The sequence below is a fragment of the Actinia tenebrosa genome, unplaced genomic scaffold, assembly GCF_029948245.1.
Source record: "Actinia tenebrosa isolate PJP-AT-01 unplaced genomic scaffold, QUT_ActTen_1.0 PGA_scaffold17__23_contigs__length_9995812, whole genome shotgun sequence".
In the NCBI taxonomy this organism is placed as follows: domain Eukaryota; kingdom Metazoa; phylum Cnidaria; class Anthozoa; order Actiniaria; family Actiniidae; genus Actinia; species Actinia tenebrosa.
This window is the reverse complement of record NW_028292577.1, coordinates 4,263,898-4,286,664: the sequence shown is the minus strand read 5'-3', so window position 1 is coordinate 4,286,664 and position 22,767 is coordinate 4,263,898. Positions and strand designations below refer to the sequence as shown.

The window sequence follows — 22,767 nt, the reverse complement described above, 5'->3', positions numbered from 1 at the left end:
CAAGATTTTTTGCAGTGCTTCCCCCAAAGATTTTCAGCTTTCGCCGCCCCTGTCTCGAGCATGTTTTCTTTGTTTGCTTTCGAGAAGAACAGTACTAGATCTCTCTACCTTGCGCATAATGTATGACCACGTGTTATTATCTTGAGAATAAGATTATTTGTTTGAGTTGTATCCATATTCATGTGTCTTCCTATGTGCAACTGTTAAACAAAGAAATAATACTCTAGGTAATGACAAGTGGAGTTTGGGACTAAACCAATCCTGTGCCGAAAATATATGAGGAAACAGGCGAGTTTTGGTTTTTCATGTTTTGGATATAAAAACATGACCAAACTCTATTGTTGTTTTATAATTTTGAATCAAGAAGCTAAGGATCTAGTTAGTCTTCATACTAAAAGCAGCATCGCTTTGGAAAAATTGAACATTGTTGTTCGTGGCTTAGGCGTGAAGCGTGATTGCGTCCGTGTTTTGCAATGATGGTTTCTTTGCCGAACGAGCTGCTCAAAATGCAGGCTTTTCGTTACAGTGAGCCTGTGCTGATGGTCAATTTAGGGAATTTCGGCAACCTTCAATTTTAAAGAAAATAAAAATATTAGGGAAGTTTAATTAAAAATAGTTCTCTAAAGGTATTTGATTGGTGAAGTTGTGGCCCTGGTGGCTGCCCGCAGTGCAATTCGCGATCATTATTAACCGCACAAACACGGAGAAACTTCTGCGCGAACCACGCTTAAATTACCCATCTTTAATAAACTTTTGGAAAGAATGAACCTTGGAATGGTCTTCAAGGAATAGTTTTCCTCATAAACAAAAGATTAAAATTATCATATCTTCTAGAGAAAATTTAATCTCCTCTAAGAATAAAGACTGAAAAGAGTTGTTTATCGCCTTTCGGTCACGCATAAAGTTTTGGTGCCCTTCAGATAATGAAGTAAAAACAGTCAATTAAAATGAATTACAAAACAAAACAAAAAACTTGCTTCTCACAAAAACAAAACTTAATAAGTTTATGTCAGTGTTTGTAAACCATTTTTCAGAGTTCAAGACGCGGGAAAAATGAATAAACTATATATAAAGTTCCTACGATAGGCCGGGAAAATTATGTTTAATTTATCATATTCAGTTTATAGACCAATGATCTTCAGGTCAAATTTGAATAATAACAAAAACCACCAAAGAAATCCTAAATTCGCTTGAATGATTTTGAATCGCTCCGCGGTTCGTAATAGAACTTAATGCTTGAAGTTTCGCGAAGATCGCTAAAATGTGTTTGAAAATTTAAAGCTTAGTTTCGATTTTTCCAAAATGTCGGATGCAAATCTGAAAAGTGAACTCGTACTAAACAACCTTAGAGGTCAGTGATAACACCAGTAGTTTTGGCTTTCGTTGGGCTATATTTTTCTATGCTTCAATGAAGACTTTCCTACCCGAGTTTACTTTGCTTATTTTTGTGCTATTTAGAGCTAGTTCTTCGTCTCGAAAGCTCGCAAAAACAACCTATTCGCGATGACAATGTTCTCCTAGCCCCAATATGTGGACTCTTGGAAAGGGTTCTACGAATTGGACTAAAACGTAAGTACCTCACATTGTAAATCCTCAGTAAACATCCAAGATCAAGGCTGTATTCTTTTAAATATTCTTATGCTGTATTTTAGCTAAAAAGCTTTTTTTGGACAGCATATTGAAAATACATTTATTCATTTCCTTGGAAACCGGTATTTTGAGAGAATTATTTCAAAAATTAACCCAAATTTGCTTTGGGAATTCCATAACATGATGCTCTTCGAAGTGAATCCAAGCGAAGCCTTTTGGAAAAAGCCTTTGAAGGAATTATCATTATTATTATTTTAATTTATATTATTTTCTTGGGGATTCAGAAGAAACGCCATAGAATATCATTCATTTATGAGGTTCAGAATACCAAAACACTGAAGCAGGTGCTTCGAGATTCATGACTTACTTGTCAAAATCAAAAATTATACAAATTCTCCCTTTTTCTTGAACTTACTACGCATTTTCTCGCTTCTTTTTCAAATATGCGAATAACTAATGCCATAATAATTTATTTTTAAAATGATATTTTTAATTTGTAATTTGCTTAAGAAGTTCAAGAAGAATGGTTTTTCATGAGTGGAAAGACAAGGATTCGACTTATGAATAAATTTAGGTTGTTTTTGAGAGAGATTGATCAACCATCCATGTTGATAATATACTGGACTTCATTTTGCATAAAGAAGAAGATAACAACTTATAAGTGTAGCTTAAGAAATCTTTCGACCGGAGAAAAATAATCGAGGTCAACAAACGCAAGATTTTTCCTCCTTATTCCTGACTCTGTCATTCCTTATCGGGGAATTTTCGCATAAAAATATTGGAGCTAAAACTATACTGTCAAATGAGCTTATCATTTTCTAACAAAATCTAAACGATATAATGAAATAAACTCTAAGGTTTCTGTACGTATAAGAAGAGAGTATGGTTTATTATATAAGAATTACAGTGAGGGCACTCGAACTGTAAAAACGTTTTTGTCATTTTTATTAAAATGCATACTATATCCAGCTTGAGCCAATCCATTGGAAATAAGATATTTTTGAACACTCTGTCTGATTTTTGCAATTAGTGTTGCAATTAATATTGTGTAACCTGACCACCGGCTGGACCACTGAGGTTTCACTTTTGCCGTGAACGTAAATCTTAGAGCATTTTTCGTATGACTGTGAAAACCTCACGGCACAAACACGGTCGTGACACGGCAAGGGATACGCCAGACCAATCGCATTGCACGAGAATTTACTCTCCATCCAATCAAATGCCCGGAACACGGCATAAAACCGGCGCAGACACGGTCACGCCAAGGTCACGCCGAGGTCACGGCACTGTCAGACTAATTACATTGCGCGAGAAGAAAATCAGCCTAGAGACCATCACGGTCACGGCAAGGCATGCATACGGCACTGAGGTTTCCACAGATATACGAAAACTGCTCTGAAACACACTGTATATCATCGCAAGTTCACATCGATACGGAATGAGCCGGCGAACGAACGAACGAACGAAAACAAGAGTGAAATACTTTAAAGGGGGAAACAATGAAAAGGAAAAAGGATAATAAATAAATGAAAAAACAAACAAAGAATCAATAAGAATAATAACAAAATAAAAACCAACAATATATTGTTTTTTTGGTATTATTAAATGGATGCAATGAAAGATTGTGATTGCTTAGTTAACCTAAAAAGCATGAGTCTTTTCAGTCATCGGTTCGTTCGTTTATTTCGAGTTTCACCTCATTTTACCAACTCAGCTAACTGACAGACATACAGAGTAATAGATCGGGTGTGATATATCGGGATTGGTTACGGACTTCTGCCACTGGCTAGCGTTTGACACTTCAAGAATTCATGGATGCAATGTGCATAAAAAGATCAGGATGAGGTGATATGTGCGAGTTAATTTTATTCATGATCGATATTGTTTTAATCAAGGTTCAGTTCTTGGATTTGGCCTGAAGAAATGGGATTATTGGTGCTGGATAGACGCTCTCCCAAACTCGTGCTCCATTCAGCAAGACAGGTATATGATATATTATTGCCTTGCCTTGCCTTGCCTTGCCTTGCCTTGCCTTGCCTTGCCTTGCCTTGCCTTGCCTTGCCTTGCCTTGCCTTGCCTTGCCTTGCCTTGCCTTGCCTTGCCTTGCCTTGCCTTGCCTTGCCTTGCCTTGCCTTGCCTTGAGAAGCTTAGCGGAGGGGGAGTAGGGCGATTAGCTGGGAGGGGATGGGGAAAAGTTTGACTAAAATATTATATAAAGCTAACTTTTGATTTGAAAAAATATCATAAAGCTAACTTTTGATTTGACTTTTGAAAAACGCGTCTGCTCGCCCCTCCAACTCTGGTATACTCTCGCTACGCCAATGCTTCTCTCTCTTCTCTTCTCTTCTCTTCTCTTCTCTTCTCTTCTCTTCTCAGTATTTCTATATCAATTTCCAACTAACTGGCCGTCTCTTACAGGCAATCATTGGCTCTTCTACACGCCATCACTTTCACCAAATCGTCGCAGAAGGTACTTTGCCGTTTGCTTTATTCACTAGACAATTTTATAATCAGCTCAACTTGTGCATTATCTGGTATTGTTTGCAGGTACAGACATACCAGGGATTTGGTCGCATATTTATTCGCATCGCCCTGATGAAAAAGCTGATGGGATATATTGTCCAAACTATTCAAGATAATAGAAAGTTATTAAAGGTATTTAAAAACCCGATTTAAATCTTATCGATACCCTGAAAGAACCACTGCAATGGGCTGATCAAAGTCATTCACTTAGATTACTGATTTTCCAACATTTTCTCAAAAAAGCTATGCGTTAATGGTGCTGAGTGAGAATGACGAGAGATCGAGTTTCTTGAGCTAGACAGAAATTTCACGACAACTTTGAGAAATGATCTACTTGTCCCCTATCTTGGCGTGAAATGCATAGCGTTATCACGTAACGTGACTCGGCGCAGTGTTTACGCCTTCTGATCTTGGATAACCAATGATTAGGCGCAATGTCATTAGTTTTTTTTATATTTGTATTGTACTGTTTGAATTTACACAGAACTGGTACAGCGAGTCTTCATTGCTTACCGACAAAGTTATGTCAGGTATGTACAGTGTAGCAACTTTTTCTGCTATAAAACGGAATATAACTTTTTCAAGATCGATGCGTGAGCACTGTCAAAAGTATCCCTTGCTCAGACTAGAAATTAAACAAGGCATTTTCGGACAAGACCAATGCGAGAGGATAATAACTCTTACCTTTTCACTTCAGATGAAATCTTTTCTTCAAGGGTTTCAGAAATCGCCTTGGAAATTAACTCTATGGTTTCCAAAGATTTTTATGAACTGCCCGAAAATGCACCGTTTTCGTGTCTGCACCTCCGATATTTATTAAAGCGCTTACGCATCTCGAAAATCGTCCATTGTCGCAACTAGACAAGAGAAATAAAAGACAAGAACACAGCGGCCATCTTCTAAGATACAAAAATAGTTTGAATGACTGAAGCCTTTCTTGTTATTGTTCTTATCAATAACACAGACGCCATTGTTGGGATATCTTAGAGGCCTTTAGCATCAGGTTTACTGTTAACCGCTAGGGATCAGGCCCAGAAAACACGGAGAAACACTCAGCATCAATGAAATTCAATATGGCGTCTCCTTCAGCAACGACTCTGTTATTACGCCTTGATAAATGTCGAAAGTTTGGCGGGAAACGCTTGACGTCGAGTCGGAGTTGAGGTTTGCGGTACTTAGCAAGAACGTCGTGCTAAACGTCTTTATTTAGGGTTCTTCGAAACCATTTAAGACTCCTCTATTCTCCGTGTGTACGTAAATGTATCCCCACAGTTCCTTTGGTTTTGAACCATCATGTGCCCATCCTATAATACAGCTTGGGCTTCCTGTGGTTAGATGGCAGAACAATAATTAAAATCCCTTTGCTCTCGGGAATTGAATTTTTCCTCATGTAAATTAAAACGATTGTATTGTTACTGCCATCTAACATGGCTGCCGTCACGTGGCAGTGCAAAATTACCAATCACCGATCGTCTTTCGCGACTGTTCGCTCTTCAACCTTTTTTGAAATAGCTGTCATTATTATTATTCTTGAATTAACGTTTCAGAAACATTCCGGCAGGTCTTGGACGACCTTGGCAAGCATGTATTTGAATTGAACCTTAAGGTATGACTTCTTAAGAATGAATAGACGACTTGCACTGACAGGTCACGTGACCCTACTTCCCTTAAAACGAGCAGCTGTGTCAAAATGAACAACAGAAATGAGAAGAGCACCTCGACATTAGTAGGGAGGTGGAAGTTTAGCTCATAACAAACGAAAAAGGAGAAATGGCATTTAATATGAAATGGAATATTCTATGCTGGGTGCCAAAGCTAGCGCATTTTCCCATACAAATTCTTATGAAATATTCCATTTTATATTTAAAGCCATTTATCCTATAGTCAACATTATGAGCTGAAACTTCGCCCTCTTACTAATGTTGAGCTGCTCTTTTCATTTCCAAAGTTCGTTTTCACACAACTGCTCGTTTTAAGGGAGGCAGGGTCACGTGACCTGTTAGTGCAAGTCGTCTATTGGTTAAGCGAACTTGGGCTCTGGGTACGAGAATGATTTGGCATATGAATTTAATAGAAAAAGGCACGCGACCAATATCAACTACCGATGTTATGGTTTATTAGTCTTGAACGAGCTTCAGGTGCTTAATATCATTTTTTCTTGATCCGTAGAATGCAAGTTTTCTGGATGAGTGTTGGATAATACCGGTAAGTACGAGAATCCTATACAGTACTCCGTTTTTTCTTTCTTATTCAAATAGAAATCTAAAAAGAAAAAGAGATTTGCCATTCCGTGTTTGAGGAAAAAACGGAGTCGAGTTGGCACAGCAGTGCATTGCAGGGCTGTTTTAGGGAACGAAATAGACGCCATCTTGGAAATATGTCCCACAATGCAATGCGATGCCATGCAGGTTTTTCCTCAAAACCTCGTAATGATAAAAAATGATAGTCATTCTAAGACCGAAAGGAATAAAATTGAGATGTTTATGAAAATGACTCCATCGACTGAAAGCAACACTAATAATTAAAAGCAGAACTCTCTTAGACTCACAGAATCACGAGCTAAGCAAGGGAAAACAAGCGAGCGTCGAAGTTGCGGGAGGTCCAACGCGTGTGATCCTGGTTGGGCTGCCTGTGCTTTTAAAAATACTCAGCGCGCGAGAACTATGATGGGAGACTTTTTGTAAGTCTAAGAAACCAAGGGAAAAGGCACTATCGTGTATTATATTTTGAGCTTTCTACGCACCCTAATTGATCGATTTCTTCGGCTCGAGCTTAATATTTTCCCATTTCAGACCACGCGTCATTCCCTAGAGTATCGTTTCTTTGTTTAACGGTTGAACACGAGATACACTTATTTCAATAAAGTTAGTCACCTGAAAAGCTATAAAGCTGAGGCCGACAAGGATTATGGGTAGATTCATTTTACATGTTTCAACCGCTTGATAACTATTCATGGACTTGCGAATCTTTTACCGGTTACAGTCTCACCTCTTCTGAGCATCATCAAGCTGCAGTTTGTATCAAAAAAGCTTTGTATATATATGCTTTTTTGATATGAAAAGTTTCCCATGATGCTCAGTGATCTCAGCTTTCTAGGTTTTTTGGTGACTAACTTTATTGAAATAAGTGTATGGATACAACTCCAACAAAAAGATTCTTTTTCTCAAGGGAATGACATATGGTCTGAAATGGGAAAACATTACGCCAAAGCCTAGGAGGTCTATAACGAGAAGAAATCAAAATTTAATTGACCTTGGCTCTTGATATTGACCTTGGCTCTTAGGATGACCTCTATCTTGATGGGCTCTGACAACCCTTTTGAGTAGGCTTATCGATACTAAACAGAAATTCAATGCCACAAAACACGGTCGCTTAAATTTAGAACTCGCTCCGCGCCAGCCTAGCTAAAGAACGTTTGTATTCCATTTTTCCCCCTAGGAGGTTAGAGAGACGCAAATCGTCCCGTGCAAGGAACTGGGCCTCGTCGTTAGGTATGATTTATTGATTGAGCGGTACTTGCATACTGGCTCGGGGGTGCTTACCATATTTACCCAGAAAACCGGAAATGCTTGTTTGTCAACCGATAAGAAAATTCCGGACAACTCGGTCTTTCAATTTTGGTAATCCTCTTTTCCCGCCTTTTTTCAGTTCTTCCGGTAGACGCGTGTACCATTTGTTGAAAGTCAAAGTTTCCCGCTCTTTTCTTACCACTATCAAATTACGCGTGCTGTGTGGTTTATAGCGCGTGCGTCACCAATCAATCAGACAGCGAGATAACATTTATACTATAAATAGCTTTATAAAAACACGTTGGATAGAAGATTATGAGACACAGAATAGCGATATAATCACTGTTAAAAAACATTGACGTCAGGAATCTTTTCTCATTGAAATTTGCCAACCAATTCAACAGTCGTTTCAGTAGCCAGTAGATCTCTGGTAGGCACGTTAATATCAATAGGTGACGTCAGCGCAAACTTTGCTATATATGATTGTGTAAGTCTTTTATTCTTCTAGACACGTCGATGGAAGGGTGATAGTAGCACATGTGAAAAACAATGGAGCTGCTGGTGACGTAAGTTGACTAAGAATAAAATGGCCAAGTTCAGTAACTATGACAACAAGCACGTTACGTCATCGCGACCATGTTGGTGCCATTTAACAAGCGGTTTCTACTACTCTTCCCAGTAGACCCATGTGATGTAGAAATAATTGTCCACGTGGAACACCATTGGTATCACATGGACGATTTGAAATGCACTTGCAGTTAACATAACAGACGCTTCGAAGACGATAAAAAATCACAATTGCCTCGGTCTTTTGGGATCGGAAGAGTAGTAATTATCATCCATTGTTAACCGCACCAAGATGGCTGTCATATTTTTGTCTTTTGACTCTCTTGGGAATGTTTGCAACTTATCAATAGGACGTTTGCACGATGGCATCATTGACCTCTACTACCAGACTCCCTTGCACACTTTCTTTCGTTCAGTTAATTAGCACCAATTTCCTTACTATTCTCATGAGGGAATACAAATTTGAATAAGAAAGAAAATTCAAATGATGACATCGTGCAAACGTCTTATTGAAGGATCTTGCTTTATTTCCAGGCTGGGATAGAATGTGGTGATACAATAGATGAACTGTGTGGTCAACCATTACTGAAGATCAAAAATGGAAAGGTAGTGTAAACACATGGGTAAATTGATCAGGGGGGTAAACTGATAGAAGGGGTTGTATGTTTAACCCCAAGGTTATTGAAATAGGAATTCATACCAATTTTGTGGAATTTGTTGAGCTACTTTCAAACAACTATTAGCACAACTCCGGCAGTTCCTGAAAAATCTCTTGGTCATGTCTGTGCAGAGTGTGCAGTCGTGTGACTCAAAATCCCTTGAGATATAAATAACAATGAAGCAACCGCAATATTGGTTGATCAAACAAAAGAAACTAATGAGAAATGTTATCATCAACCAAGATGGCGGCCATGACGTAACATGCACGCGCTATACTCCTATTTCAAAAAACGTAAGATATGTAAGATATGAAATCTGAGACATTTACTCGAATACGCCTCGTGAGTATGTACAACATTTTGACGGTTACATGAAAAAAATAGTGGTAATAAGAGGACATACCACGGTAAACTGGGGAAGTTTGGTTATAATTCTTCTATTTTTTTATTTTTTTATTATTTTTTTTCTTTATAGCTCAATTTTAATTTAAGGCAAGAGAAAATAAAATGATCTCTTGTTTATGGTCATGACTAGTGCAAGAAAATTGTGATGTCCAATTGAGAGGAATATCAATGTATGTTTTTTATTTATTTTTCTTGATAAGGTATTAGAGCTTCTAAAGCAAAATGTTGGTAAACCTGTCCAATGTACTCTCGTTAAGGTGAGTGATGTTCAGATAGTAAATTAATCTCTGAACTCTTTCCTCTCTTCTCCTCTACTGTGCTATACTCTGCTCCGCTTTGTTGTAGTATATATTTGATATATTTGTTTATTTATTTATGCTATTTATGCTATTTATGTTATTTATGCTCTGCTCTGCTCTGCTCTTGGTCGGTATCTATAATTTTCATTTCCTAAGTCAACTTTCTCATATTATTTTTGTCGGATTACCCAGGCTAAGCTATCCAATGGCACCTTCTTTCCACCTTCAGCCGAGAGAATCAAGGTGATTCATGATGATCCGTACAAAGAAGATGGTAAAAGTAACGAGTATGCACCACAGCAACTGGCTGGCATCGATGAGACACCAGTACATACTGCAGACACTATGTAACTACACTATATGTGCTGCTTCTATAGTATGGCTTCAAGAAAGCATAAATAAGAAAAGGTTACTTCTTAATAAATTCCCGTTTAGGCTATTTTTAGTAACCGGATGCAGTTTAAATTTCGCCTTACCCTACTCCCGTGCGTCATCAACTTGCGCGCGTTCACTCTTTCCTTCTCGTTTTTAGTGACCAAAACAATAAACGGAAAGAGCGCGTCCGCGCAAGTTGATGACGCACGGGAGTGGGGTAAGGCTAAATTTAAACTTCATCCGGTTACTAAAAATAGCCCAATTGGAAATTTACATGGCGCACGCGTTATTAAGAAGTTTCCCTCTCTTATTTATGCTCTCTTGATGGCTTATAATAAATTAGGCGAGACAGAGGGTAGAGCCTTCTCTTGAAATTTTGTTTGCGAGAGAAATTAAGATGTTTACGAACTTCTCAGTATTATTATTGCTGATAAAAGTAAACTGAATAAAGCCCTCTGCGGTGACATGATTTGAATTAACTGAAATGAAGAATTTTTCTTAGATTTGGCGATGCAAATTTTCCCGCCAAAGCCGCACTTTGGCTTGTTTTCTTTGTTGGAAAAATTAGCATTTCAAATCGTTCGTGTTCTTTTCTTCTATTTAAGTGCATCCTACTCTGCCTTGTTCTATGGTCGGGTAGAGACTGGAGAGGTATGTCACATTTTATGGTTTTTCCACATTTTGTCATGTATTCGTTCATTCGTTCGTTCGTTCGTTCGTTCGTTCGTTCGTTCGTTCGTTCGTTCGTTCGTTCGTTTGTTTATTCGTTCGTTCGTTCGTTCGGTCGGTCGGTCGGTCGTTCGTTCGTTCGTTCGTTCGCTCGTTCGTTCGTTCGTTCGTTCGTTCGTTCGCTCGCTCGTTCGTTCGTTCGTTCGTTCGTTCGTTCGTTCGTTCGTTCGTTCGTTCGTTCGTTCGTTCGTTCGTTCGTTCGTTCGTTCGTTCGCTCGCTCCCTCGTTCGTTCGTTCGTTTGTTCGCACTTTCGTTCGTTTGTTTCATTCAAGCAAGAGTTTTACTTATCTTGATAGGATGGTAGTACCTTGGTCATCGAGGATGGTATACTCAACGTGTTAAAGCAAGCCAACAAACCTCGAGTAAGTAGGAAACTGGCGGAAATTCAAACATTATCGTTCCTAGTTTTTCCTTCTTTTTTCTATTGTACTCCAAATTCGTTTTATTTATTTATTATCGTTTTATTTATTTTCCAAGACCAATGTTTTCCCTTCTATTTTTTACTCCATTCCTTTTTTCATTCCTTCCTCATTTCATCTCCTACTCTAGGCTGTAGAGTTACACCTTAGTGAGACAAACCTAAGAGTGATCGATACGGAAACTTCTAAAGTAAGTAGACCATCACATAAAGAGTGCATATAGCTATCGTGACACGAAAGAAAAACGTCTGCGCACTCTCTTAGCCTGTATGCAAATCATTAATTCCAAACGTCTTCATGCATTCCTTGGGGTGTATGTTACGTCATAGCCGCCATCTTGGTTAACAATAACAAATCCTTCTTCATTAATTGCTCATGTTGGATCAACTAAAATGGCGGCCGGCAGTTTCCATTTTATTTATATCTCAATGGATTTTGAGCCATGGCGTTGCACCCCAACAAATGTAAAAAAAAGAAAAGTTTTGCCTTTCAGACATGACACGAAAAAGAAGTTTCACAAAATTGCAAAATTTAAAGTCAGTTAATTAAGATTAATTATTAAGTTATTGTTTTATTTTTTACAATATCCTGGTCTCACGACATTTAAATACCCATTTGCTTAACGAGCATGTCTTTTAATTGTAAGATATATCTTCAAGGAAAGCTTTGGCAAATGTGTGTCGATATGGCACATGCGTTATCGTCCTACAGCTTGAATATACCAATGTTTTGAAATCCCACAGGCTTTTATTGGTATCTATAAATAGCCTATTTATGAAGAAGGCTAGACGTGTGCAATAAGACCGTTTTCTCAAGGATGCGTGCGCATCCAACTTGACGGGCCACAAAACTGAAAAACGCAAATCCAGTAAAATCGATAAGACAGTTTAATATTTAAAGAGGAAATTAATTGATTTTAGGAATTCTTATCGAAAAATTTTCATGGCAATGCATGATTAAATACTCGTGTTCTGGTATCGTGGACCGTCAAGTTCCTCAAATTTGGATGCGCACGCAACCTTGAGAAAACGGTCTATTGAGTCTTTGTCATCAAAAACAGTGGTTTGCATTGAAATATAAAGAGGAAAAGTCTTGTGATGCTATAAGGCTTCAGTGTCCTGTACACACTTCATGTACCCCTCTTCATTTGTTCCAGGTTCTTTCAGCCCACTCCTTCACCGAAACCTCTTCTTGTGGTCGAAGAAGCGACAGAAAGGACATCATTGCATTTGTGTCAGGGTACGTACTATATATACCTATTTCCTAATCTGACACCATAGAAAGTACCTTGGCATTTGGCCAAGAAATTTAAAACACAGCAATACATTGTACTGCGCACATGAGAATATCCCCGTTACCATGGCATTCCTCGTATCATCAGCCAATAATAAAAGAGCAACGATCCTCGCATGTGATATCGCCGTTGCCAAGCCTTTTCATGTATTAGCCAATAAAAATGGCGCACAACTACTCGTGCAGTGCACGTCAAGATGTTATCATGGCAAGGGTGTTGAAGCGATGAGAGCGCCGGGCTCGATGTGGTATGTGAGTAAAGATGTTTGTTGGTTCTCTCCTGTGCTTCGAGGGTGTGCCTAAAGCTTCTTTGGTTTTTCTTCTTCGTAAAAATCAAGTTCTAAATTCCATTAGACGACTTGCACCACCAGGTCACGTGACCCATCCCCCATAAATCAAGCAAATGAGCCAAAATGAACTCCAGAAATGAAAAGAGCACCTCAAATTTAGTGAGAGGACGAAGTTTCAGTTCGAAATGTTGACTATAGAAGAAATGACATTATATTTAACAGATCAAAAACAGTTTTCCATGTTTGATACTCTGATCAAAACACGCGGGATGTTGGGAGAACACGAGAGGAGCGTAGGAAACCACGACGCGTAGAGGAGTGGTTTCCAGCTTCTCGAGTGTTCTCCCAACATCCCAAGTGTTTTGATCAGAGTATCAAACACAGAAAACTGTTTTTAATTTGTTTTATAACAAACGCGCGAAAAGATCGAAAAAAGCAAAATCTAAGTAAATTCTCCCTACGTGCCGTCTTATTCAAACTGACCAATGAGCGCGCGCGATAGATTAAAAATGACGATAGCGTGTTTTGATACTCTCATCAAACATGGTTTTCGACCAATCATAGCGCGCGTAGTATCCCAATTATTTTATAATATAGAATCAAATATCTTACAAGGATTTGTAGTATGGGAAAAGTGTTGGCTGGTAAGCTTTCGTAATCCAGCGCATTTTCCCACACAAATCCTTATAAAACATTCAATTTTATATCTAATATCATTTCTTCTGTTTCGCTTATTATGAGCTAAAACTCTGCTAATATGGAAGTGCTCTTTTCATTTTCTTCTTTTTTTTTTTTTTTTTTTTTTTTTTTTACTTTAACAAAAGGGTAGGGTCACGTGACCGGTTAGTGCAAGTCGTCTATTGTAATACAGTGGAAGAAGAGCCACACAGTGTGGAATCCACTGTTAAATCCCATTATGGTTTTCCTTACACCAATTTTTATCGTTTGAAAAAAAATTTTTTTTTTTTTCATGTTGATGTCCGTCCTTGTAAAAAAAACATCGTCTTACATGACATACATGTTGTGAGATACGAATCTCTGATCATTTTCTTGTGTTGAAAACTATTATCGTTCCTGATAATTGTCTTGTTAACTGTTTTACAGAGATATGAACTGTGCCATGGCCAAGAAATTTTACTACTATGTTTTCCAAGTAAAAGATCCCGATATAGTAAGTAATGTAATACCGTTTTATCCTAATAAATCTCCTCCTTTTCCGAAATGCTGGTTAACATACTACTCAATAGGCGCTATGTTGGACGAGACTGAACGATGCATTCGTATTACACAAGAGATTGGCACTGATTTATTTGCATCATTGGTTAACAAGCAAGCTTCATGCAGTTGCCAAACCAAAAGAGTTATTCAATTTTACGAGAGCAAATGTTGGAAACCCTTGTGAGAAATCCTTATAGGCATGGATTTGTATCGTCATGTCATCCAAAGTGGTGGCCACGTCTTTTGTTATGCTATAGCACAACCCATGCTCAAAAAATAAGGAAATGGTTATTTAAACCAGGACTAAAACCTATTTTGTTTTGCAGGCCAAGGTCATTCTATACAGCATTGGTGAGTAAACTAATAACTTTTCAATGCTATGAAAAAATACCTATACGTATGAGTCCAACCATATGTATGATGAAGACTTCGATCAATATCCCACTTTTTCTTGGTTTCAATCGCGCCAGATTTACAGTCTTGAATAAATTATAACAACCAACCAATCAGCAAAAAACTAGCAGCAATTTTTTCTCGATTGCACTTTACGTCATCGTGGCCATGTTGGTGCCAATTGATGGTTTTCACGGCGGCCATGTTGGAGGAACTTAACAAAAGAATTGTCAATGAATTCTTTTGTTATATCCTCCAACATGGCTGCCGTGTCTTTTGTTATTTAATTCTCTAGGGAATGGTTGAAAACCATCAATTAACAAAAGATTTCTCATTAGCATCCGTTGTTAACGACACCACAATGACCGCCATGTTTTTGTCTTTTGACTCTCTTGGGAATGCTTGCAACCTGTGCCCCATATAAATAACTCGCTAAAATAATTCATAAACTCTCTTTTGGCGAATGAATAATTCGCGAGGCAAATACCTGTGGAAGTTTAGTGTTTAACTTGGATTTTTCTCTTTTGTTTCAGCTGATGGGTTTTGTCGAACTGTCTGGTTTGTTTGAGTAGCTGTCCCAAAACGTACAGTGTCTTGGCTGTTCTTCTCAAGTCAATCATATTTCTAAATGTTTGAAGGTTTAAGGAACTTAATTTTCACTTAACTTTCAGATAATTTTTTACCAAATTTCTTATTAACTAGATATAACTCTCTTTATTGCAATTTAAATCTCTCTAGCTTGGGTGTAATAAGTGTAATCATTGCAGACAACGTGTAATTGTCTTAAGATTCTTTGTGTGAGTTGTATCCATATTTTTGTCTTCTCATGTGCAACCGTTAAGCAAAGAAATCATACTCAAGAGAATGGCACGTGTTCTGAAATAAAATAAGAACATTACATCTAAGGTAAGAATGGCTGGATTTTCGGTGGTTTTATTGGGTAGACTACATCCAGTGTTGTAATTAATAATTGCACGTACGACTGTACGACCAACACCGCCTCGCAGACGTTTGTGCTAGCTTCTTAATTTCTTAATTTCAGCTGATCTAAAATATACTAACTCACACCATTATTTATTAGCCATTCCGAGGCTGAGGAAAATACTGGGTCGATTGGCATTGCATTGCACTGTTGAGCTGTTTAGGGGCATACTTTTCAAGAGGGCGGGCATTTCGTACCCTAAAATACCTTCAAAAAGAATCTAAAAACATTACTTTTTGATTTATAAGTTAGCATTATCCCTCGAACTGTTTATTTTTGTTTCTGTTTTTCTGTCTTTTTATTTTCCTTTGTTTTATTTTTTGTACAGCGCGCCGAGATCGTATGGGGCTGCGCTATATAAGAACATCTTTATCATTAATATTATCATTATTATTATATAGCTTCTCGTTAATCCCATATAGGTAACTGTGCAATTATTTTCTTTATTACATCCATTTTGAAATCACAAGCAAATCCTGCAATCTGATTGGTTCCCTGCAGCAGTGATTTCAGCATAAATTGCACGATTTTGAGCTCTAAATTGCACGATTTTGCACATCAACTGATATGAACCAATCACAAGAGAGACATGTCATTTTCTAGCCAATTATATCAAGGAATCCATCTTAGTGTTGAGCTCACCGCTTCTTGCGAAAAAAAAGAGCCACGGCTCAAATAATTTTTTCTAAAGAACGATTTTACCGTCAAAAGTCTTAAAAAAAGACTTGAAAAGCCATAAAAAGGACTTAAAAAGACCAACTGATCACTTAAAATCGTCAAAAGCATCTTTGTAAAGTAACTGCTTAAGTAAGTTAAAGATATTACAGCGAAAAGCAGTGGGAGAAAATGCAATCGGCATCTTTTGAATGTGACTTCTTGGCGGTTGATCGTGGAAAGTGGTTTCCTTTTCAATCTGTAAAGCATAACAACACATCGAAAATACAGTCATTAAAAGAAGTTTTTCTTAAGAAGAAGATTTTTGCTGAGCTAAGTGACTTCTTAAGGACAACCGAAGGACTAAACAACCTTTGATTTTTGCTGTTTTGTCGGCACAAGTGTGATCTAAACATATTGAACAGAAATCGTAAAAATACAAGCAGTGAGCATTGGCTGTAATATGGACAACAGCCAGTTCATTACAACCCTTTTGGGCAGAATTGTCTTGTTATTTAATGTAAGTAAACGATTCTTAATACACGTAATGCCTTTTGGTCCGATATAAATTCATTTTAGTTTTGGATTGAAAGTGTTGGTTTTCAAAATGAGAATCATTGCTCGATCAGTATAAACAAGTTCTCTTGGCAGCATGTTTGAATCGACTGCTTTTAGATTGTAAGTCATGTCGGTTTAACTAAAAAAACGTCTTTTTCAAAAAAGATTTCAAAATGGATATAATAAAGTGGTAATTGAACTTCGTGTCGTACAATTTTGGTCTGAAATCAAACTTGCGATTTTGTAATCGCGCGTTTGATTTCAGACCAAATTGCACTCCACTCAGTTCAATTACCATTATTAATTGGACAGGGCTTGTTGATATGGGATTAATTAGGCAGCTATATGATTAATAGGCCGATGGGATTTCATGCTCCCCAATCGAGAAATAACTAGACTCGAAAAATTCCTCTGACTGCCAAATAGGACTCGGCCTACGGCCTCATCCAATTTTGTCAGTCCTCGGAATTTTCCTCGTCCAATTATTTCTTAATTGGACAGCATGGAGTCCTATTACATATACTTATTAAAATCGTCTCAAAATATACTGCATTATTATATAATTACCAATGAAATATCTATTTTTCTCTATTTCGAAAAATTGATATCTTCACACGTGAAAATAACATATTATTTACACGTGTGAAAATAACACCATTGCGATGGCTATTTAAAAATACAAGGAAAGAATTGCCTGAAAAAGTCAAAACGTACTTCATTGATAATTATATAATAAACAGAACATTACATGGGCGCTTGGAGATACGAAATTTATCTTCTCGTGTTGAAAATCTCTCACTCGTTCGCTGCGCTCACTTGTGAGAGATCTTTTCAACACTCGGAGATAAATTTCGTATCTCCGCGCGCCCATGTAATATCCTCTATATATGCCGCTCGACTCAGTTTTTCCCTCAGCCTCGGAACAGTTAAAATGCAATTGTAGATGTGTAAAAAATATTATTGAAAATTTTCCATGCTTTTTGGGGGGTTTAGAACCAATTTTTCACATATTTTGATAGTTTTTAGTATTTTTTTTAGTTTTTATTGATATTATTTCAATAACCGTATGCATGAGTAGCATGAGTATGCATGAGTATGCATGAATAATATCCACCGGTGATTTGCACCAATGGTTCACAATAAAATAACAATTTTATATAATTTGAATTAACTTATTACAACGTTTCTTACGTTTCATTAATTTTAAAGCTCGACTTTAATTTTGAGTGTACGTATTTTCTTGCAGCTCGATGTTTTTCTTTTTTTTTCTTTTTTGTTTTTCTCGATGTTGTTGTTGTTGTTGTTGTTTTTCTTCTTCTTCTACTTCTTCTTCTTCTTCTTCCTTTTATTCTTCTTCTTCTTCTCCTTCTTCGTCTTCTTCTTCTTCGTCTTCTTTATTTCCTTTTTCTTCTTCTCTTTTTTCTTCATTGTTTTCTTGTTCTTGTTGTTCTTCTTCTTTTCTAATTTTTTCTTTCTCTCTCTCCCTCTCTCTCTCTCTCTCTCTCTCTCTCTCTCTCTCTCTCTCTCTGTCTCTGTTTGCTGTCTGTCTGTCTGTTCAGTCTATGCAGACGTGTTCGTAACCGCTCCGTAATCTTCAACATTTTATAAAGCTTTTATCGAATCTTTGTCTCCAAATGGCAAATCTTATTGAGTATTTAAGTTATGATGAAAAGGATAACGATTTCACTTGGCGTGGTACGCAACAAGAACTTAAATCTTTGGTGGATTTTATGTTCGATGTCCAAGAAGGCAGTAATGGCGTCTTTAAAGAAGACAAAGCTCACAACGCAATAACGTATAAAGTGAGTACCGATGACAAGGAATGCTCCGTAAGATTCTACACATCATCACTTAGACTGAAAATCTTTGGGCCAAATCAAGAATGCCTTAGGAATAAGTTTCATGAACTTCTTCCAAGCAAGAATGATGGTCCTGCAGAAAAAAGAGTTGAGCCTTCACAACCGACTGATTCTGAAATTGCCTCATTATTATTCGGTTTACTGACTGACTTGCGTAAAGAAATAAGTTTATTGAAAGACACTTTCCAAAACGGAGAGAACTTTGATATCCAACAAATGAAGAAGGAAAACGATGATTCTCGTAAAATTATCTGTAATCTTCAGGAGGAAATTAAAATTCAAAAACAGCAAGTATGCAAATTACAAGACGAAAAAGCCAGCTTACTAACAGCGTTGAGGCTAGTTACGAAAGAAAACGATCAATGTAAGAACAATGATCAATGCAAGAACAATGATCATACGGAAACTAAACAAGCTACTGTAGTTGATCTTACGACCCCGGAGAGTAGTATGAGTGACACAATGAATGAATCTCATTGTAACTGGAAAAAGGTACAAAGGAAACAAAAAAAGGCCAAGCAACAAAAGACAACACCAAAGAACAAAGCTGAGAACAAGCTACCTACTAATAACCAGGACCATTCGCTTCAGGACAGAAACAAAACTAGTACAGTTATAATTGGAGAGTTCTATAATATCGAAGCTCGAAGGTTGGAAAATGTCAAGCAAGACAAACAGAGTTAATATAAAACCCTTCCCAGGGGCCACAGTGGAGGATATGGAGGACTATATAAAGCCAATAATCAGAAGGAAACCTAATAATCTTATTGTACATATTGGTACAAATAATCTTAAGTCTGATGAATCTAAGGCCATTGCAGAGAGGATAGTTGGAATCTGCGAATCTGTGGAAAAACAGCTGCCGTCTTGTGAAATAGCGATATCTGAATTAATCATTCGCCAAGACTCGAGTCTCCTTGAAACAGCAAGAAAGGATGTGAACAAATCGCTTAGAGCCTTCTGCAACGAACGGGAATGGGACTATATTTCTCATAATGTAACAGAGAAAGGACTTAACACCAAAGGACTGCATTTAAATCGTGCAGGAATAGGAATCCTTGCGCAAGATTTCAATAAATATCTTAAATCTAAAGCATGATTAAAAGGTAAGGAACCACTAGACGAAACAGATTCCTCTATTCATTCCCTCTAGTATTGTCTCAAATACTAATATTGATAAGTCTGACGGTGATAATAGACCTCATTCTATTCCTAATGTTAGAGGTTTTAAAATGGCCTCTTTAAATATAACTAGTCTTGTAGCTCATATAGATGAACTGAGATCATGGGTCATTCAGCAAAATTTTGATCTTCTTTGCATAAATGAGTCAAGGCTCGATCCATCAATCCCAAGTTCAATGGTGAGCATCGAAGGCTATGACATCCATAGGTCTGATAGAAACCGCAATGGAGGGGGAGTTTGTTTATACTTGAAAAAGGGCGTAAATGGGAAAAACCGTAGTGACTTAACTGATGATAAAGTAGAGTCCCTGTGTTTTGAAATCATGAAGCCAAATAGCAAGTCTTTTGCCGTTTTAGCCTGTTATAGGCCTCCTAACTATGATACACGCTCATTTTTCAATATATTTGAAAATGTGTTAACAAAAATAGATTCTGAGTTTAAGGAAATTTATATCCTAGGGGATTTAAACTGTGATTTATTATCTACTAATATTAATCAGCAAACCCGCTATTTGAATACGACTGCTGAATTGTTTCAACTTACGCAGTTAATCACAGAACCAACTAGAGTCACTGAAAAAAGTAAAACCCTCATTGATGTGATCTTAACGAATAGCCCAGATAGGGTAGTCCGAAGTGGAGTGGTTCACATTGGTATCAGTGACCATAGTCTGGTTTATACAATACGGAAAATAGCAATTCCGACAAACAACAATCACTGTAAGATCTCATTTAGATCGGCTAAAAACTTTGACTCCGACAAGTTTCTTATGGATTTAGCAACACTCCCTTGGGATTGTTTGGATAATAAGGAAAGCCCGGATGACATGTGGGACAGATGGAAAGAGTTATTTCTCTCTGTTCTTGACTCGCACGCTCCGATCAAAACAAAACGAATAAGAAACAAGAAGTCTCCCTGGATGACAACTGATTTGAGGAAAGCTATGTACGATAGAGATAAAATGAAACAAAAAGCTACTCAAACGAATTCGAGGGACGACTGGAGTGATTATAAGTCTATTAGAAATCGCGTCAACAACGAGATAAAAAGAGCCAAGAAGTCATATTATGAAAATCATTTTGCACAAAATTCAAAAAACTCAAAGGAGGTCTGGAAAGCTATTAATGAAGTCCTCTCACGAAGGACTAAATCTGGCTCTTATGTAACATCTATCAAAACAGGTGATACATCGATGTGTGACTCGAAGGAAATAGCTGAGGTATTCAATTGTCATTTTTCTGAAATTGGGACTAAATTAGCTTGTTTAATTCCCGATGGACCGACTGCTTATAATGATTATCTAATTAGAATTGGCTCAACATTCACCTTACGACACACATCAGTTGATGAACTTATGAAAATCATTAATTCTATTGACGTTAAAAAAGCGACAGGTCTTGACGGTATACCATCTCATTTCATCAAGATTGCTTCACCAGTAATAAGTCAATCACTAGTGAAGCTATTCAATCAATCAGTTGATAAAGGGATTTTTCCTAACGGCTTGAAACTTGCGAAAGTTACGCCAATTCATAAAGCTAATGACAAAGATGATTTGAATAATTACCGTCCCATTTCGGTCTTACCTACTATTGCTAAGATTTTCGAGAGAATAGTTTTTAACCAGTTATATGAGTATCTAAACTCAAATAATTTACTTTCTCAAAAGCAGTCGGGATTTAGACCGCTTCATTCGACTACTACTGCACTCCTAGAAGCCACAACGGAGTGGCTTACCAATATGGATGAAGGTAAATTGAACTGTGTCACTTTCCTAGATTTTAAAAAAGCTTTTGACACAGTAAATCACTCCATACTTCTCCACAAATTATACTATTATGGGATTGCAGAAGAGTCGATAAAGTGGTTCAAATCTTACCTCACAGATCGTAGTCAGAGATGCTACATAAACCATACCTTATCTAGCTCTAGAACACTCGATTGCGGCATCCCTCAAGGCTCAATCCTTGGGCCATTATTATTTATTATTTACATAAACGATCTGCCAAATAGTGTCAAATTTTCAAATGCTAGAATGTATGCTGATGACACAAGTCTCACCACTTGTGGCACATCACAAAAGACTCTATTTGACGAGGTGAACGCTGATATTTCCAATATTCATAACTGGTTGAAAGCTAACAAACTTAGCTTAAATTCAGCTAAAACAGAGCACATGTTTATTGCTTCTGACGATAAATTGAAAAAAATTACCTCCGAACCACACATATATTTAAATAGCAAACCAATTACTAGAGTCTCTACAGCAAAAACTCTGGGTGTTGTGATTGACGAACGGGTGTCTTGGGTTGCTCATATTGATTACATTTGTAAAAAAATATCCTCTGGATTGAGTGGCATAAGACGAGTCCGCGATTACATCCCCTTGGAGACAGCTATTACCATATATGAGGCTCTCGTTTTACCTTGGTTTGACTATTGTGACGTGGTATGGGATAATTTACCAGTAACGTCTGCTGAAAGATTGCAAAAAATGCAAAATAGAGCTGCAAGAATAATAACAAAAAGCAGCTACGATGTCAGATCTAGTGATATTTTAACTTCTTTAGGCTGGAAAAGCTTACAAAGAAGAAGAAAGGAGCATAAAGCAATAATGATGTTTAAGACTTTAAATGCACTTGCACCAAAATCTGTAAGGGAACTCTTTTATTTTCAAGAAAATACCTACGATTTTCGTGGTAGAGAGAAGTGCTTAAAGTTACCGAAACCCAGCACTGAGTTTTTAAAAAGAGCTCTCTCTTATGACGGTGCAAAAGTGTGGAACTCGTTACCCCAAAGTGTCAGACTGTCCAATAATTTAAAATATTTTAAGAGGAATCTTTCGTCTGTTGGTCCTTAACACTTTAATTACTATAATATTTTTGGGGGGTAGATGAGAATGTATTTCATAAATCTGTCTATATATTCTTAACGTTATTATTAATTTTTTATATATATTACCTATGAACTCGGTTTTCATGAAAACCAATTTGTACATTGATGAAATTTCCCGAGATTAAATAAAAGACATCTCTCTCTCTCTCTCTCTCTCTCTCTCTCTCTCTCTCTCTCTCTCTCTCTCTCTCTCTCTCTCTCTCTCTCTCTCTCTCTGATATATCAGTCTATCACTTTTTTGTCAGTGTCTGCGTATCTAATTGGTTCTTTGTACGCCAGTGTTTGCCTGTTTTTAAGCATTTAAGATTTAGGTATTTCAATATGTTCAATTTAATAAAAGATGGTTAAAAAAGTATGAGTTTGAAA

The 22,767-nt window shown here is 37.3% G+C and overlaps 1 protein-coding gene across 1 annotated transcript; it reads left to right on the top strand.

Moving 5' to 3' along the window:
• The first annotated feature begins 1,178 nt into the window (after positions 1-1,178).
• On the top strand, positions 1,179-17,625 carry LOC116308120 (uncharacterized). The gene is made up of 20 exons (XM_031718491.2): positions 1,179-1,351; positions 1,459-1,569; positions 3,486-3,573; positions 4,009-4,060; positions 4,138-4,245; positions 4,598-4,643; positions 5,661-5,719; positions 6,283-6,318; positions 7,552-7,604; positions 8,131-8,188; positions 8,724-8,795; positions 9,454-9,510; positions 9,745-9,899; positions 10,533-10,578; positions 10,954-11,019; positions 11,207-11,266; positions 12,233-12,315; positions 13,764-13,830; positions 14,204-14,228; positions 14,804-17,625. The coding sequence occupies exons 1-20, from the start codon at positions 1,303-1,305 to the stop codon at positions 14,836-14,838; spliced, it is 1,326 nt and encodes a 441-aa protein (XP_031574351.2). The 5' UTR covers positions 1,179-1,302; the 3' UTR covers positions 14,839-17,625.
• Positions 17,626-22,767: the final 5,142 nt, after the last annotated feature.